The 18218-nt window shown below is 42.8% G+C and overlaps 1 protein-coding gene across 4 annotated transcripts in view; it reads right to left on the bottom strand.

Annotated features, from left to right (window-relative positions):
* The window catches only part of frem1a (Fras1 related extracellular matrix 1a), a 265444-nt gene that overhangs the window by 54512 nt on the left and 192714 nt on the right, over positions 1-18218 (bottom strand). For 2 of the 4 annotated variants that reach the window (XM_039758260.1, XM_039758261.1), the window contains exons 23-25: positions 8064-8259; positions 6674-6938; positions 2438-2852 (exon numbers count right to left, since the gene is read on the bottom strand). In XM_039758260.1, the coding sequence (XP_039614194.1) occupies positions 2438-2852; positions 6674-6938; positions 8064-8259 (876 nt within the window). Of the gene's footprint in view, positions 1-2437; positions 2912-6673; positions 6939-8063; positions 8260-18218 lie in introns of those variants that run through there. The other 2 variants (XM_039758263.1, XM_039758264.1) reach the window with 2 other exon arrangements.

The raw sequence follows: 18218 nt of genomic DNA, 5'->3' as shown, positions 1-18218 counted from the left end.
GGTATCAGAAGAAAAGATAACTAGGCATCAAGATGGGTTAGAAGTTAGACAGTAAACTGTATGTGGAGGTTTACTTGTACTGTTGAGTCAGGAGATGCCAGACAAAAAAAATGAAGGGATTTTGAAGCAATGAAAAGTATCTTTATGAACACAATAATTTTCCTCAAACCTGATCTTCTTGCATTGGAGAAAAGTGTTTATTCACCAAAGATTCAAAAACTGAAAATTAGCACAATCATCATTTTAGCTCATCGATGTTGCATGTATTTTTCTTTCATTAGAACATTAGAGCAATGTAGATGAGAACAGGCCATACAGCTCAACAAAGCTAGCCAGTCCTATCCACTTCATTCTTCTATAATAGCATCAAGTTGCTTTTTGAAAGTCCCTAAAGTCTTACTGTCTACCACACTATTTGGTAGCTTATTCCATGTGTCTGTGATTCTCTGTGTGAAGAACAAACTTCCTGAAGTTTGTGCAAAATTTACTCCTAACAAGTTTCCAATTGTGTCCCCGTGTTCTTGATAAACTTATTTTAAAGTCACAGTCTGATCCACTGGACTAATCCACTTCATAATTTTAAACACTTCAGTCAGGTCTCCTCTTAATCTTCTTTTACTTAAACTGTAAAGGCTCAGCTCTTTCAATCTTTCTTCATAACTCATCCCTGCAGCCCCTAAATCAGCCTAGTTGCTCTTCTCTGGACTTTTTCTAGTGCTGTTATGTCTTTTTTGTCACCTGGAGACCAAAACTGTACCCAGTACTCCAGATTAGGCCTAACCAGTGCATCAGTAGACTACATATGCAGAAGTGTTGTAAAGTATTGTTGTTGGCAAAAGTGCCACCGTGATGGCAATGACAACGACAGTCCTAGCACAGGGCAAAACTGACTGTTATTAGAACATTAGAGCAATCTGGACGAGAACAGGCCATTCAGCCCAACAAATATCCATTTAATTCAACATCAAGTTCAGTTCTGAAGGTCCCTAAAATCCTACTGTCTACCACACGACTGGGTCACTTATTCCATGTGTCTGTGGTTCCCTGTGTAGAACTTCCTAATGTTTGTTCAAAATTTACCCTTAACAAGATTCCAACTATGTCCTTGTGTCCTTGATGAACTAATTTTAAAATAACAGTCTTAATCTACTCAACTAATTCCCTTCATAATTTTTAACATTTCAGTCAGGTCTCCTCTTAATCTCCATTTGCTGAAACTGTAAAGGCTCAGCTCTTTTACTTTTTCCTCATCACTCATCCCCTGTAGTCCCTGAATCAGCCTAGTCACTCTTCTCTGGACCTTTTCTAGAGCTGTTATGTCCTTTTTGTAGCCTGTTATGTCCTTTTTGTAGCCTTTTTGTAGCCTAGGGCAGCAGTAGCTCAGTCGGTAGAGCGGGTGGTCCAGCAATCGGAGGGTCGCAGGTTCGATCCTGGCTCCCGGCATGAGAATGCAGCTGTTGTGTCCTTGGACAAGACACTTAACCTACCTTGCCTGGTGGTGGTCGGAAGGATTGGTGGCGCCAGTGTTCGGCAGCCTCACTTCTGTCAGTGTGCCCCAGGGCAGCTGTGGCTACATAGTAGCTTATCATCACCAGCGTATGAATGTGTGGGTGAATGACTGTTGTGTTGTAAAGTGCCTAGGGGGGTTCTTGAACTCTAGTTAGGTGCTATATCAAATACAGGCCATTTACCATTTTGAAGACCCAAACTGCACACAGGACTCCAGATGAGGCCTCACCAGCGTGTTATAAAGCTTGAGCACAACCTCCTGTGAGTTGTACTCCACACATAAGGGTGCTATATAGAACATTAGAACATAAGAACAATCTATACGAGAACAGGCAATTCATCCCAACAAAGCTCACCAGTCCTATCCACTTAATTCTTCCAAAAAAACCATCAAGTTGACATTGAAAGTCCCTAAAGTCCTACTGTCTACTACACTCCTTATTCCATGTGTTTATTGTTCTTTGTGTAAGGAAAAATATCCTAATTTTTGTGTGAAATTTACCCTTCACAAGTTTCTGACTGTGCCCCAATGTTCTTGATGAACTCATTTTAAAGTCACCGTCTTGAACCACTGTACTAATTTCCTTCGTAATTTTAAACTCTTCAATCAGGTCTCCTCTAAATCTTCTTTTGCTTAAACTGTAAAGGCTCTGCTCTTTTAATCTTTCCTCATAACTCATCCCATGCAGCCCCTAAATCAGCCTGGTCGCTCTTCTCTGGACCTTTTCTAGAGCTGCTGTGTCTTTTTTGTCACCTGGAGACCAAAACTGTACCCAGTACTCCAGATGAGGCCTCACCAGTGCATTACAAAGCTTGAGCAGAACCAACTGTGACTTGTACTTCACACCTCAAGGTGCTATATAACCTGACATTCTCTTAACCTTCTTAATAGTTTCTGAACACTTCTAAACACTTAATGGCTTCTTACCTGAATCATGAAAAATATTGGCTCTGTTTGCATCTTTCCATCCACAATGAATCCTGAATTTGTGCCATCAGAGGCTACAAAACTGAAGCGGTCAATCTGTGCACCACCTCCACCGTGTTTGTAGGCCATGTGCAAGCTGTCCACATCAAACTGAGTGAAGTGCCGCTGCTGCAGTGGAGAGCCCCTTCGGAACAGCTGCCCGAATTGTGGCCTTTGAGCTAGGAGGAAGGTCAGATTTTGTGCCGGGGTATCAGGATCAGAGATCTGCAAGGCCTCTGTTGGAATAACCATCATTGAGCCCTCGGGCACCTGAAGACCAGCATTCTGGGAAACGGTGGGCAGGTGGCGGTCGCTCATTTCCACCGTGATCTCCAGAGTCCTATTCCGGGTGGACACGCCATTGCTGACAATGAATCTGGCAATGAGAGAGGCAAGGCAGGTCTTCAGCAAGTTTCTGTTCCCTTTTGGACCCATCTACAGAAAGGAAATGATAACGCACTCCTTTAACTAAAAACGTAGCACCGACATTCAAATGCTGTGCCTAGTCAGGCAGAGAGGTGCTGTGTGTCACTGGTTTGGAGAGAAAACTGTTAAGATGCACTTGAGCTAAGCCCCATTCAACACTATGTTTTCAAACCAACTGATCCATGGACATCTTCTTAGATTCACTTAACACTTTCAATGCGAGGTATGAGTTAACTCATATGTCACTGAGCCTGTTAAGGTGTGACAGATGAAATAATTTGTACCTCAGTGTACAGCTGCAATAGACACAACCAGCATGCTGGTGATCTCTGGTGATGCGTCTCAGTTACCTCATACAGTGCTGTGATATTTGAATGAAAGTGGATACCCCAACCTGCCACGAGACCCACAGACAAAAAAACAGCGAAGAACTACTACTTTAGACTTTTAACGTGCAGTATGAGTTAAGTCGTATCTCATTCAGCCTGTCAAAATGCAACACACATGACTTGTATCTCAATATACAGCCACAACAGACTGTCACGAATGTGCGTCAGATATTCACCATCCAGGTTTCTCCCTGGTATATAATACCACAGTAGGCCAAGAGGGGTGTGTCATCTTAAGGGACAGCCCAGTGAGGGCAACTGACTCCTCCTCTTCCAGCCATTGGACCATAAAAGCCCAGCCCCATAGAAGGAGGCGTCATTTGTTGATGAGAGAGAGAAAGATGATTTTTTTTTTTAGAATGCCAGAAGGCAACATTTCTGTTTGTAGTCATGCCAATGGGCACTGTTTTATTTTGTTTTTGTCACAGCCGGGTTGGCACCCCAATATTTGTTGCAGTTATCGACCTGTTATTACCTGGAATGACCACAAGACGCATCCACTATAAAGCTCTGCTGCTGTGTCTTAGTTACACACTGCAATGCTGCCATCTAGTGGCTAGCCATAGATGTTTTGTTTTGATGGCAAAAGCTTGTGGAAAAATGATGTCGTCACGAGAAGGGTATAAAGCTGCTGATGTTTTCAAACAACTAGAATATTACAAGATGAATATTTTGATGGGGCAGCACGGTGGCGCAGTGGGTTAGGTGACCCAGTTTCGCTTCCCAGGTCCTCCCTGTGTGGAGCTTGCATGTTCTCCCCGTGTCTGCGTGGGTTTCCTCTGGGTACTCCAGTTTCCTCCGACAGTCCAAAGACTTGCTGGTTAGGTGCATTGGCAATTCTGAATTGTCCCTAGTGTGTGCTTGGTGTGTGTGTGTGTGTGTGTGTGCACGCCCTGCGGTGAGCATGGCGCCCTGCCCGGGGTTTGTTACCTGCCTTGCGCCCTGTGTTGGCTGGGATTGGCTCCAGCAGACCCCCATGACCCTGTAGTTAGGATATAGCGGGTTGGATAATGGAGGGATGGATGGATATTTTGATGATAAAAGCAGTGATCGAGATAATGACAATCAATTGGATGATGTAGAACCTGTAAGCTCTGGTTCTGATGTGGCTCTTTGCCCTGGCGTCAAATCTGTCATGACAGTCAGGACAACACTATGTGGACATTTTAACCACCACCGAGTGCAAACAGTCAGCAACTACCAAAGGTGTTGTGTGCGACAAGCATGGAAATCGCAAAGAAACGTGTTCTAGTTACGTCACATTTGCTTCGAAGCCTGCACTCTGTGTGGTGCCATGCTTCAAGGACTTTTATTCAAATGGAGACTTTTAGTCAGGTTGTTGGTGGAAATAAAGTAACTAACAGTTTCTTTACACACAGAGTTAGAACTGATAATAAAATTGCTGTTTTCTAATACATTTCTCTAGATTATTTACAGTCTGGTCCACTTTTACAGGGGGTCCTCGGGTTACGACACAGTTCCGTTCCTATGACAGTGATGTAACCCATATTTTGTTGTAAGTCAAAACACACCGTAGCCTAAGTCACTTACCTATCCTAACACAATTGTAAAATCATAATCTAGAACATAAAAACACAACTAAGCTACAGAAAAAGGAAAAAGGACATAAATATACTGTAATGTGCACTGTACTATAGTAACAGAAAAAATGACAAAAAATGAGTGTAAAAAAATTCCTTACCCTTATTCCTGTGGTTGGCTTGCACTCTGGAAGGAGCATTGCATGGTGGGAGAGAGCGACCTATTGGGAGGAGGAAGCTGGAGAGGCAGGAGAACCTGATCCTTATACTTGATAAATTGTTGCTACAATAGAGCGGCTAAGGCCTAGCACTTGATGGCTTTCCTCTTCTTCGAAGAATTACCATCTAAAGACTCTGACTTTCATTTAGGAGCCATGATAAGGGCCAAAGCAACACAAATGGAACACTTGTGCCTCACGCAACCAAACAATTTCACCAACTCCCTCATTCATACGCCGTGTACTTCCGCTGCATACAACCAAACTAGTTCACCAATTCCCTCACTCATACGGCGCATACTTTCGCTGCACGCAACCAAACAATTTCACCAACTTCCTCACTCATACGGCGCATACTTCCGTGGCGTACAACCAAACTAGTTTGCCAACTCCCTCATTTATACACCTAATACTTTCGCTGCACGCAACCAAACAATTTCACCAACTTCCTCACTCATACGGCGCGTATTTCCGCTGCACGCAACCAAACAATTTCACCAACTTCCTCACTCATACGCCTAATACTTTTGCTGCACGCAACCAAACTAGTTCGCCAACTCCCTCATTCATACGCCGTGTACTTCCGCCGCATACAACCAAACTAGTTTGCCAACTCCCTCACTCATATGCCGCGTACTTCTGCCGTGCACAAGCAAACTAGTTCGCCAACTCTCTCCCTCATACACCACGTACTACCAAACTAGTTCACAAACTCCCTCCCTCATACGCCACATACTACCATACTAGTTTGCCCATGTAGTCCATAAGTACGATGCTAACGGCAGAAGCCAAAACACTCACGTCTCATTTTTTTTAACATTTTTATGGGAGTGAGATGTCGTAATCCGAGGACCTCCTGTATTTGGACAGTGACACAGTTTTCACAATTTTGGCTCTGATCTCCGCCACAGTGGATTTGAAATGAAATGAAATGAATCATTATGTGATTAAGTATAGTTTTTCAGCATTAATTCCAAGGGTTTAATAGAAATATCATATGAGCCATTCAGGAATGACAGCCATTTTTTTACATGGTTCCCCCCATTTCCAGGGGCTCAAAAGTATTGGGACAATTGACTGACAAGCTGTTTCACAGCCAGGAGTGAGCAGGTCCCTCATTATTTCATTAACTATTAAGCAGGCAGAAGGTCTGGAGTTGATTCCAAGTGTGGAATTTGCATTTGGAAGTTGTCACTGTGAACTCTCAATATGAGGTCCATGCAAGTAAAAAGAGGCCAACATTAGGCAGAGAAACGTTCACTTAATTTGATTGTATTAGCGATCACACCTCCAGGCAAATGAAATAGACTCAATGAATATGCTAAGTCATCCATTGATGCCTTTGTTCACCCTGTTTAAGTCAATTCAGGTTCGTCAGCTATTCAGACTTCCATTGTCCTGAGGAACAAAGCAGAAACCAACTCTGGACAAGCTGCCAGTTCATCAAAAGACACACACATCCAAACTCTTGGAGATATGAGATGGTAGCGTTAACCACTGCACCACTGAGCTGCCCTCAAACACTAATGTAGTTGGGAACAGTTTTGTTTTCAAATATTATTTCAGAAATTTAGAATCTGACTAAGATGGAAGGATGACCACCAAGTTTTCAGATGCACTTACCGAAACATGTCCTTCGGCAGACTGGCAGCACTGCTGTGAACGTAGCAAACCATTGAAGCTGCGATATCCATCTGGCTGAAGCTGGTGATTGGCACTCCTGGATGGTTAACATACTCCAGGTGGCCTGACGTAGGAGGGGAGGTGATAACAAAAAGGAGCTCTTCAGGTTTGTCCGTGCTGTCCTCTGCCATCAGAACGCTGGTTGTTAGTATGGCTCTCTCTCCTTTAGAGACTCGAAGGGGCTTAGCAAACACAGCAATGTCTCCTTTCAAAAAGAAAACACAAAAAATAAAAAAGGATGCATATAAATGCAATAGGTGATGGTGTTCCAGTAACACAACTGAGGATCTTGTATAAGGAAGATGACATTTTTAAAAGTCCACCAGATGGCCACCATCACAAATATTAACACTGCTTTTATGAATGCCATACCAAAAGGCATATATCAGAAATGTATGCAATGCATTTGTCATTCCAACAGATGGCACATCATAAACATTAACACTGCTTATATGAATCCCATACCAAATAACACATAACAGAGATGTATGCATTGCATTTGTCGTTTGAACAGATGGAGCATGGCAAATATTAATGCAGCTTTTATAAACCCCATACCAAAAGGCATATAACAGAGATATATACATTGCATTTGGCATTCCAGCAGATGGAGTATCACAAACATTAATTGTGCTTATATGAATCCCACACCAAATGGCATATAACAGAGACATATACACATTCCAGTGTAATGCAAGGACAGAGAGGAGACTATTTACCCCCTCAATACAATAGGTGGCAGTCTTCCTCGACTATGGTGTCTGCTTGGATACCTGCAGGGAAGGCTGGGAATTGCCAGCCTGTGAGTCAGCCCTGTTGTGGTCCATGGGTGCCGCCAGGGGTAGCTGCAGGAACAGACTATCCCACCTTTAACCTCCTTAGTATTAGACCCGAGCGGCACTCGGGCTGTAAAAACAGTGCTAAATATGTTAGCTTGTCATTTGAACAGATGGAGCATTACAAATATTAACACAGCATTTATGAATCTCATGCCAGATGGCATATAACAGAAATGTATGCATTGCATTTGTCATTTCAACAGATGGTGTCGTCACAAACATTAACATTGTTTTTATAAACCCCATACGAAAAGGTATATAACAGAGATATATGCATTGTATGTGTCATTCCAACAGATGGAGTATCACAAGCATTAACTGTGCTTATACGAATCACATACCAAATGGCATATAACAGAGACATATGCATTGCAAGGTGCCCTGGAAATGTTAACACTGTGGTTGATTACTCAGCTTTCAACTTGTCTTAGATGGGTAGCACAACTAGGATCATATAAATAAACACAAAAGGATCAGCACACCAACTTTACCTTTCTTCATATCCTTGATGATGATGGAGAATGTTTGAGGAGGAGACTGGTGTCCACCATCTTTCACATGAAAGACAAATGAATCATGCACATCTGAGCTCAGGGCACCAGTATGCACGTAACGTAACAGGTTCATATCAATGTCTTCTTGAGCGCAAGTCATTCCATCAGCCAGCGGGGTCCACCCTGAGTCACCCTAATATCCAAATCATTAAGTCAGAAAGAAAACATTGAAAAAAAAAGACAGTTTAATGGATTGTGGGTAAAAAGCAATTTCAGCCCTAACATCTAGTAAGTTCACTCTGCTTAGTAAGGGTGTTACATTATTTCTGTTTTACAGGTGGAGACCAGCTGGAGTCTAAGTGCTTATTGTCATTTTCTAAGTCTAGGTTTGTTAAAGTGATGTCTGGTATCCCACTTTACGCCCAATACTGCTAGAACAGGCACCAGCACCCTGGAACATTGAACAAGATTAACAGATTAGGAAATGGATGAATGGTTCCATGAAGGCATGATAGTCTCTGCTATCCTACATTCAGGGTGCCTCCAGGGTGTTTCTCATGATGAATGTACCAAGCATGGCTCACCTTATTAATTAATCGATAGCAACTGTTTTCTTTAGAATTTTTTTCTTTAAATGGTCCAAACTATTAACAGATCAGAGTGTAGTCAGAGGGAGCTGTTTCAGCCCTACAGGACTATTTTGATCACACAGACTGGGACATATTTAAAGCAGCTGCCACCCGTAGTCATCAGATCAGCTGAGAGGGTGTCAAGGACACCAGACGATGGTTCAAGTCTTCTTACCTGGCAGGGAGGCCAATGTAATGGAAGGACAAGGGGAGACTATTTGCTCCCTTGATACAATAGGTGGCAGTTTTCCTCGACTGCGGTGTCTGCATGGATACCTGCAGTGCAGGCTGGGAATTGCAGTCCCATGAGTCAGCCCTGTTGTGGTCCATGGGTGCCGCTAGGGGGCGCTGCACGAACAGACTGTCCCACCTCTAACCTCCTTAGCGCTAGACCTGGGTGGCACTTGGGCTGTAAAAACAGTGCTAAATACGTAAGTCCCAAGCATCACTTGGGCAGCGTATAGACGCGTCTCACGTAAGCGTTAAACCCAAAGATTACTCGGGCTGTAAAAATGCCAACAGCGTTAGTGCCGAATGTTGCTCTGGAAACGATGTGGGTGTGTCTTGTATAAGCAACAGGCTTGAGCGTTACCCAGGCAACAGTGCAGACACGTCTTGTCCTAGCCTCTGTCACATGTGTGTGCTTGGGGAGCAACGTAAGGGCTTAGGTAAGTGTGATTTACTGCCGAGACATGAGGGGGCGCTGTCTAATAGCACTCTCTCTTCTCCCTATCCCTTTGCAGAAAGAAAGATTGACAACGTCCCCACTCTGATGTCACTTCCGGAGTCAGACCACCTGGATCCTCCCCTTCCTCGCAGAATTCCTATTAGAGGGGGTCGACACCATCTTGCTAGCTGACTGTCTCGAGAAAAGCATAAAATCAACCTTTGCGTAGTACGACGCGTTTCTTTTTCACTCCTTTTGGGTACTTTAATATACGGGGTTTGCCTTCAGGCCCCCCAGACCATTTATCTGTGCCTTGCGCCTTCCTACACCTCATAATGGCGTCTCATAAGAAACAATATTCAGCAGCCCAGGAGTTGCACGCTCTCGACAGAGATACGAACAGTGATGACAAAGTGAGTCTGTCTTCAGGCGGTGGAATTGAAATGGACAGTGAAATCGAAAGTGACTCTGATGAATCCGAGAGTGACACTCGTGTCAATCGCACATGTGCAGTGTGCTGTTCAAAAGCTGATCAGTCTGGAAAGAAAATGCGCAAGGAATCACGCTACTAGTGTCCCTTCTGTGATGCTGGATTGTGTATTCCACAGTGCTTCAAGATATACCGCACAAACGACACATTTTGACAGTATATACAGGGTTAGCATTATTACTTTCTTGTATGCATAGTATAGAGAGAGCATAGGAATCGTGAATAAATTCGACCTCGAGATTTTGAATAATCTTGATGTTTTAGATGTTCCTGAGTCCAAAATACCATTTTTAAAATTATGTCTGTCTATGTGTAAAGACGATACCTGGAAAATGCTTTGTCCTCAATCAATGAGATTTTGTACACCGGCTTTATATCAAAAATAAGGAATCCGATCAACTCTTGGGCCACTTCTGGCAACCGTAAGTGGTACTTTACCTAAATACATTTCAGATTTTGTATAGTAAACTATGGCTATAAATAAAGATATCTTCTTATATAATATGCTACCGTGGCTGTCCGTTTGCCTGTCCAGGATTTTAAATCACCTGTAGCTCGCAAACCGTTTGAACTATTGACCTGAAATTTGGTACACATATACTACGTGACGTCTACTATCCGCTATCGGGGTGATGATTCACCTCCAAGGTTATTCCTCTTTTTATTTTTATTGTGTTTTATTGTAGAATCAACTCTCGGCAGCGGCCAGCAGGGCAGCACATGCGTACGGGCGCTGTTCTCATTCCCTACCACCTACGCTGTCACTTCCTCTACCTCTTCATATCTTCAATCATTCTTGAGGCAGATTGAAGACTTAAGTGCCAGCTTAAGTGAAAAATGAAGGAAAACGTACTAAGTAATTGTAACACAAACGCTGACTTAATCAGTTTTAATGCGAAAAGATGCTGACAGAAGTAGAGAAGAAGCGGGCCGCTAGGGTGGAGAGAAGAAGAGCTGCTCAGGAAGCAGCAAGCGCATCAACCTCTGAGCAAACGAATGGTAAACGTACAGAGAAAGAAAGAGGATGAAGACTAGGAATGCTCAAGTCAAGTGGATTCACTGCACGTTATTGTGTAGTGTGCCGTTTCTGGTATGGTTCATGATTTGTGTGGATATTAGAAATGATGAAGAATAAGTAGATATGAAATTTCAGAAAAATCGCACAACTGGAAGTGGTACTTTAACTGAATACTTTTGCAAATGCTCACTTAAACTATGATTATAATTACAGATAGATGAATCAAATTTTGTATAGATACTGTACTGTATTTATAATGGTAAAAAGCAAACAGATATGAAATTTGAGAAACATTTGTCCTCCTTTATCATGGCTTTGTCCTCCTTTATGATCTTCGGTGTCCTCCTTTCGGTTTGCAGGTATCTGGTAACCCTAATCCAAAGTAATTTGTTTGCTTGCTGTCACGAAGCTGTGCAGTACTGAATTTTACTCGGTACTACCAATTCTGTAGGAAAGCTAGTACCACTATACAGTCATATGAAAAAGTTTGGGAACCCCTCTCAGCCTGCATAATAATTGACTCTACTTTGAACAAAAAAGATAACAGTGGTATGTCCTTTCATTTCATTTTAGGAACATCTGAGTTCTGGGGTGTTTTCCGAACAAAGATTTTTAGTGACGCAGTATTTAGTTGTATGAAATGAAATCAAATGTGAAAAACTGGCTGTGTAATAACGTGGGTCCCCCTTGTCATTTTGCTGATTTGAACACATGTCACTGCTCAATGCTGATTACTTGTAACACCAAATTGGTTGGATGAGCTCGTTAAGCTTTGAACTTCATAGACCGGTGTGTCCAATCATGAGTGGTAAAAGGTATTTAAGGTGCTCAATTGCAAGTTGTGCTTCCTTCCCTTTGACTCTCCTCTGAAGAGTGACAGACAGTATGGGATCCTCAAAGCAACTCTCAAAAGATCTGAAAACAAAGATTGTTCAGTCTCATGGTTTAGGGGAAGGCTACAAAAAGCGATCTCAGAGGTTTAAACTGTCAGTTTCAACTGTAAGGGATGGAATCAGGAAATGGAAGGCCACAGGCACAGTTGCTGTTAAACCCACCAGGTCTGCCAGGCCAAGAAAAATACAGGAGCGGCATATGAGCAGGATTGTGAGAATGGTGACAGACAACCCACAGATCACCTCCAAAGACCTGCAAGAACATCTCGCTGCAGATGGCGTATCTGTACATCGTTCTACAATTCAGAACATCTGTATGGCAGGGTGATGAGAAAGAAGCCCTTTCTGCACTCGCGCCACAAACAGAGTCACTTGTTGTATCAAATGCTCATTTAGACAAGCCAGATTCATTTTGGAACAAAGTGCTTTGGACTGATGAGACAAAAATGGAGTTATTTGGTCATAACAAAAAGCACTTTGCATGGCGGAAGAAGAACATTCCAAGAAAAACACCTGCTACCTCCTGTCAAATCTGGTGGAGGTTCCATCATGCTGTGGGGCTGTGTGGCCAGTTCAGGGACTGGGGCCCTCGTTAAAGTCGAGGGTCGGATGAATTCAATTCAATATCAACACATTCTTCAGGAAAATGTTCAAGCATCAGTCACAAAGTTGAAGTTATGTAGGAGTTGGATATTCCAGCAAGACAATGACCAAAAACACAGTTCGAAATCTACAAAGGCATTCATGCAGAGGGAGAAGTACAATGTTCTGGAATGGCTGTCACAGTCCCCTGACTTGAATATCATCGAAAATCTATGGTGTGATTTGAAGCAGGTTGTCCATGCTTGGCAGCCATCAAATTTAACTGAACTGGAGAGATTTGGTATGGAAGAATGGTCAGAAATACCTCCACCCAGAATCCAGACACTCATCAGAGGCTATAGGAGGTGTCTAGAGGCTGTTAGATTTGCAAAAGGAGGCTCAACTAACTATTGATGTCATATCTCTGTTGGGGTGCCCATATTTATTGCACCTGTCTAATTTTATTATGATGCATATTGCAAATGTTCTGTTAATCCAATAAACTTAATGTCACTGCTGAAATCCTACTGTTTCCATAAGGCATGTCACATATTAAAAGGAAGTTGCTACTTTGAAAGCTCAACCAATGATAAACAAACATCCAAATAATCAAGACGGGTTCCTAAACATTTTCATATGACTGTATATTTGGAATTTTGGTATTGGCCTGGTACTGACGTATCAATTCTTGTGACATTCCTAATTTTGCACCAGTTAAACATTCACTCATTTTCTGATCCTACATATTCCAATACAGAGATTTAAAGGGCTGGTGCCTATTCCAACAGCATGAGGCACAAGAGCAGAAGCCAGTATTGAATAAACTCCCAGAACTTTCATTCATGCACCCTTCATTACGCCAACTGGGCCAAGTCAACATCATGAACATCACTTGGAGGTCTTGAGGTGCAGGATGGACCCCACATAAACATAAGGAGAAGATGCCAACCCCATTTAGACAAAACCTGGGCGTGGAACTGCTAAGCCCCATGCCAGGGTGCTACAGACTTGCAGAACAGGACAATGTAGACTGAGAAGCAGATCTCAGATATACGAGAGTAAGTCGATAATTATCCACACTTTTTTTGATAATTTTGTTTTTCGTTGGTTGTCCAGCTTTGTCCATGCACATGTAGATACTTGCTGAGTTTGTGGTCACAGAGAGTTTCGACCCATGATCAGTCAGTTTCTTTTGTTTTTTTCTAGGAGCAAACATGGCAGCAAACAGTAATTGATTCACTTTTTTTATGCGCCCAAGGTGCACCAGGGGACAAAATCAATAGAAAGCTTTCTGTACAATATGGAGACAGTGTTTTGCCATTTTGGAGTATTCATGAATGGATTGAGAAATTCAAAAATGCTCAGAGAAGTGTTGCACATGGAGCCATCCATGTCCACAAAGACAAACTGTACCACGATATCTAATGAACTGACAAATGACTATCAATGAGGTGGCAAATCATATGCAAATTAGCTTCTTTTATTATTTATTTCCAATTTCTTTATAAAGAATTTGAGGTTTGAATTGAGCTTCGTTCAGCCCAGCCAAGCTGGACAATCATATCCACTTAATTCTCTTAAAATAACATTGAATTTGATGAACTGACAAGCAACTATCAATGAAGAGGTAAATCACGTACAAATTAGACATGGTCCTGCATAGGACATCATTTACAACAGGCTTGGCTTTCATTAAAGTCTGGGAAGATAAGTCCTGCCACAGAGGAGCCTTAAGTACAATCATCTTACCACCTATCAGGATTTACTCGACCACTATGTTAATGAAGAGGATGCATTTTTGTAGAGAATCGCCTCTGGAGATGAAACATTTATTCATCAATTTGAAGACAAAATGGCAGAGTATGGAATTCATATAACCCTAAACCCGCTCCCTTGAAATACCATTACGACAATCTAGACAAGAATAGGCCATTCAGTTCAACAAAGCCCACCTGTCCCATCCACTTAATTCTTCGAAAATAACATCAAGTCAAGTTTTGAAGGACCCTAAAATCCCACTGGTCACCACACTACTTGGCCCCTTATCCCATGAGTCTGTGGTTCTCTGTGTGAAGAAAAACTTTCTAACGTCTGTGTGAAATTTCCCCTTAACAAGTTTCCAACGGTGTCCCCGTGTTCTTGATGAACTCATTTTAAAGTCACCATCTCGATCGACTGGACTAATTCCCTTCATAATTTTAAACACTTCAGTTATGTCTTCTCTTAATCTTCTTTTGCTTCAACATTAAAGGCTCAGCTCTTTTAATCTTTCCTCATAACTCAACCCCTGTAGCCCTGGAATCAGCCTAGTCGCTCATCTCTGGACCTTCTCTAGTGCTGCTATGTCCTTTTTCTAACACTGGAGACCAAAACTGCACCCAGTACTCCAGATGAGGCCTCACCAGTGTGTTATAAAGCTTGAGCAGAACCTCCTGTGACTTGTACTCCACACATCAAGGCGCTATATAACCTGACATTCTGTTAGCTTTCTTAATGGCTTCTGAACACTGACAGGCAGTTGATCATGTCGAGTCCACTGCGACTCCTAAATCCTTCTCATAAGGTGGACTCTCGATTTTCCGACTTCACATTGTGTATTCAAACCTCACATTTTTACTTCCTATGTGTAATACTTTACATTTACTGACATTAAATTTGACCTGCCACAAATCTGCCTAAGCCTGTATGCTGTCCATGTCCCTCTGTAATGATTCAGTGGATTCTCAATTATCTGCAGTACCTCCTATCTTGGTATCATCTGCAAACTTAATTACCAGCTTGTTACTTATCTTCCTATCTAAATAATTTCTATATACTGTAAAGGATTAAAAATATCAGCAGCCCCAACACTGCCCCCTGCTGGTCACCACTCTTAACATCAGCCAATTCTAATGAGGTTCCTCGCACTGTCACACACGTGTGCATGGGGGGCAGCTGAAGGGCTTAGAAAATACTGATTATACATCTGCCCAGGGGGGAGCGGGGTACGCTGACACTCTTTCTGAGTTCTCTGCAGGTCTTACCCGGGAAATCCCACCAGGAGCCGCCATTTCCAGGAAGGACACATCACTTCCGGTTCCGGCCCCAAGGAGGAGGTCACTTCCGGCCCCAAGGATGATGTCACTTCCTGTTCCGGCCCAGAGGACGACATCACTTCCGCCCTCTGTACTATAAAGCCCACTGCCTTTGCTCTGGCAGGCAGTTCTGTTTTGGACTCTGTTGTATAAACTTGATTTACAATGCCTCAAATACTTTTGCAGCCAGGAAACCGCATTAAACGGGTGGCTGCCCCAAACCTTTCCACGCCTCTCGTCTCTACTTATTACAGCACCATCACACTCTGCTTCCTGTGTCTGAGCCAATTCTGCACCCATCTACACACCACACCCTGAACTGCCACTTCTTTTAGTTTGATTCCCACCCTCTCATGTGGCACCTTATCAAATGCTTTCTGAAGATAAATCATATCATAGGATAATCTATATATATAATTCACTAAGGCAAGACACCCATGGAAAGCACGCCGGAAAGGGCATGGATTCACTAAGCCGCCGACAAGTAAGACACCTATGGCGCATGCAGGATGGAGCCACGCCCACCAACTCCAAGACCATTGGATATGATGATAACTCGTAGAGCCACTCCCACCAACTCGGACGCGACGACACAGAAAAAACGGCGTCATTTATATTCGTCTGTCGTAGAGGCCACATGCTACTTCGAGCCACGTTGATTGTTCATAGAGGCATGTTTCTCGCGGAGGAGAATCGCCATATGCAACGTGTAAAATGGTTTGCGAGGGGTATCCCATGGGATCCTTAAAACATTCCTTTACAACTGAGGTTAAAACACAATGAAGGAATCAGTCTTTAAAAACCAATAAGCTCTGTGCCTCTGTTTCATTACCGTCTCACCTGCTTCACCAATGCAGGCCCTGCAACAGTCGAGACGCTCTGTCAGCAGCTGACCTTCTCTGTGCCTGACCGGTCTTTAAAAAACGAGTTTTCGGTTACAACGCATGACCGCGTGTACCATAGCAAACTGTTTTACACGCTACATACAGCAATTCGCATCCGCGACAAACATGCGTCTTCTTAGATGCTCCTGCACTTTGTACACACCCCCCTCCCACCTCGCTACTACCGTGGTCGGGTGTCTTGGTGGATTATATACGAGGTGTGGCAGAAAAGTAATGAGACTGATTTTTTATTTACCAAAGTTTTTATTTTTTTCAAACATCAATGTTATCCCCTTCAAAGTAGTTCCTTGGGCAGCGACACACCGATGGAGACGTTGTTCCCACTGTTGGTAGCAGTGCTGGAAGTCTTCAACCGGTATGGTCTTCAGCATGTCCATTACACTCTTTTGGATGTTTTCTAAAGTCCCGAAATGACATCCTTTGAGTACATTTTTCAGTTTAGGAAAAAGGAAAAAGTCACACGGACTGAGGTCAGGTGAATAAGGGGGCTGGGGAACCACAGGAATGCCTTTTGAGGTCAAAAATTCTGTTATGGAGAGGGCAGTTTTTCGGCACCATTTTGGCACAGACCTTTCGCATGTGCAAATGTTCAGTCAAAATTTGATGAACGGTAAATCTGTTCAAATTTAATTGTTCACTCAACATTCTTAATGTTAAACGACGGTCTGATCTCACAAGAGTGTTCACACGTTCGATGTTTTCATTGGTTTTCGAAGTTGAAGTCCTCCCTGAACGGTGTTCATCTTCAACGTGTTTTCTGCCTTCCAAAAATGATTTGTGCCAGCGAAAAACTTGAGCTCGGGATAAAGAATGTTCCCCATAGGCCTGTTTTAACTTTTCAAACGTCACACTTGCCGTTTAATGGCACAACGTTGCTCCAAATTCCGCTGTTCCATTTTGCGTGGACGCACAACCAAAAACACAACTTCGCTAATAGCAGTCACAAAAATCACGTAGTTAACGGAAGGAGTTGAAACTCGCACTGAGCTATGGGAGGGTACTGATACACGTGCTCCATCAAGGACAACAGCGCAGCGTTGCCAGATCGCTTGCAGCGTTGCCAGTCTCATTACTTTTCTGCCACACCTCGTATAGAAAGGCAGCCAAAACCACACAGAGCAATGAAAGGTCTACGTGAGTCACAGGTGCATCTGGACTGTGCAAAGACGACAACGACTCGAGTGACGAGTTGGAGGTGGGCACATGAGCAGACAGTGCATACTGAACGAGAAATCAGCACACTAGCATGACGGAGGGAGTGGAGTGGATGTCCTTCTCCTCTCCTCCCGTTCTACCCTCCGCGCCTGAGCACCGCACAGATGATTGTATGTTGGTTTGTTCCGTGCATTGTTACAATGTTGCTTTTCTTGCTGATTTATTACATTACCGATTTTTCAAATGTTACTTTTCTCGCTGTGCTTAAAAATCATTAAAAAACCAGCCTGATTATGCGGCGTATGGTTGGCTAGTATCATATAATATCATATGACGATTACCTTCTATTTGGTCCACTTAAAGATGACTTAAGAGGTTTTTGATTTCCCTCAGAACCAACATATGAAAGAAGCGGTGCCAGTGTGGCTGAGAGACCCACCAAAAACATTTTATTTTGAAGAATTTAACAAACTTGTGGAATGCTCGTCCAATGGAATTGAAACATAAGGAGAGTGTCTTGAGAAATGATGCATCGGTACGTTCTTCTAATACATTTTAGAAGTAGAGTGCAGATAATTATTGACTTACTCTCATATTTGTAACGTTTGGATGTAATGAAAGCAGTCCAAACAGTCAAGTACTTACAATATACCCTTGGACATCATTACATTTACCATTTACATTTGGCCTGAGACTGCAGTAATTACCATAAATTCTTTCACATGATTTTGATTTTAGG

This window comes from Polypterus senegalus, chromosome 7 (genome assembly GCF_016835505.1).
Source record: "Polypterus senegalus isolate Bchr_013 chromosome 7, ASM1683550v1, whole genome shotgun sequence".
NCBI lineage: Eukaryota > Metazoa > Chordata > Cladistia > Polypteriformes > Polypteridae > Polypterus > Polypterus senegalus.
Note: the sequence above shows the minus strand (reverse complement) of the source record. Positions and strands in the feature narration are given on the sequence as shown.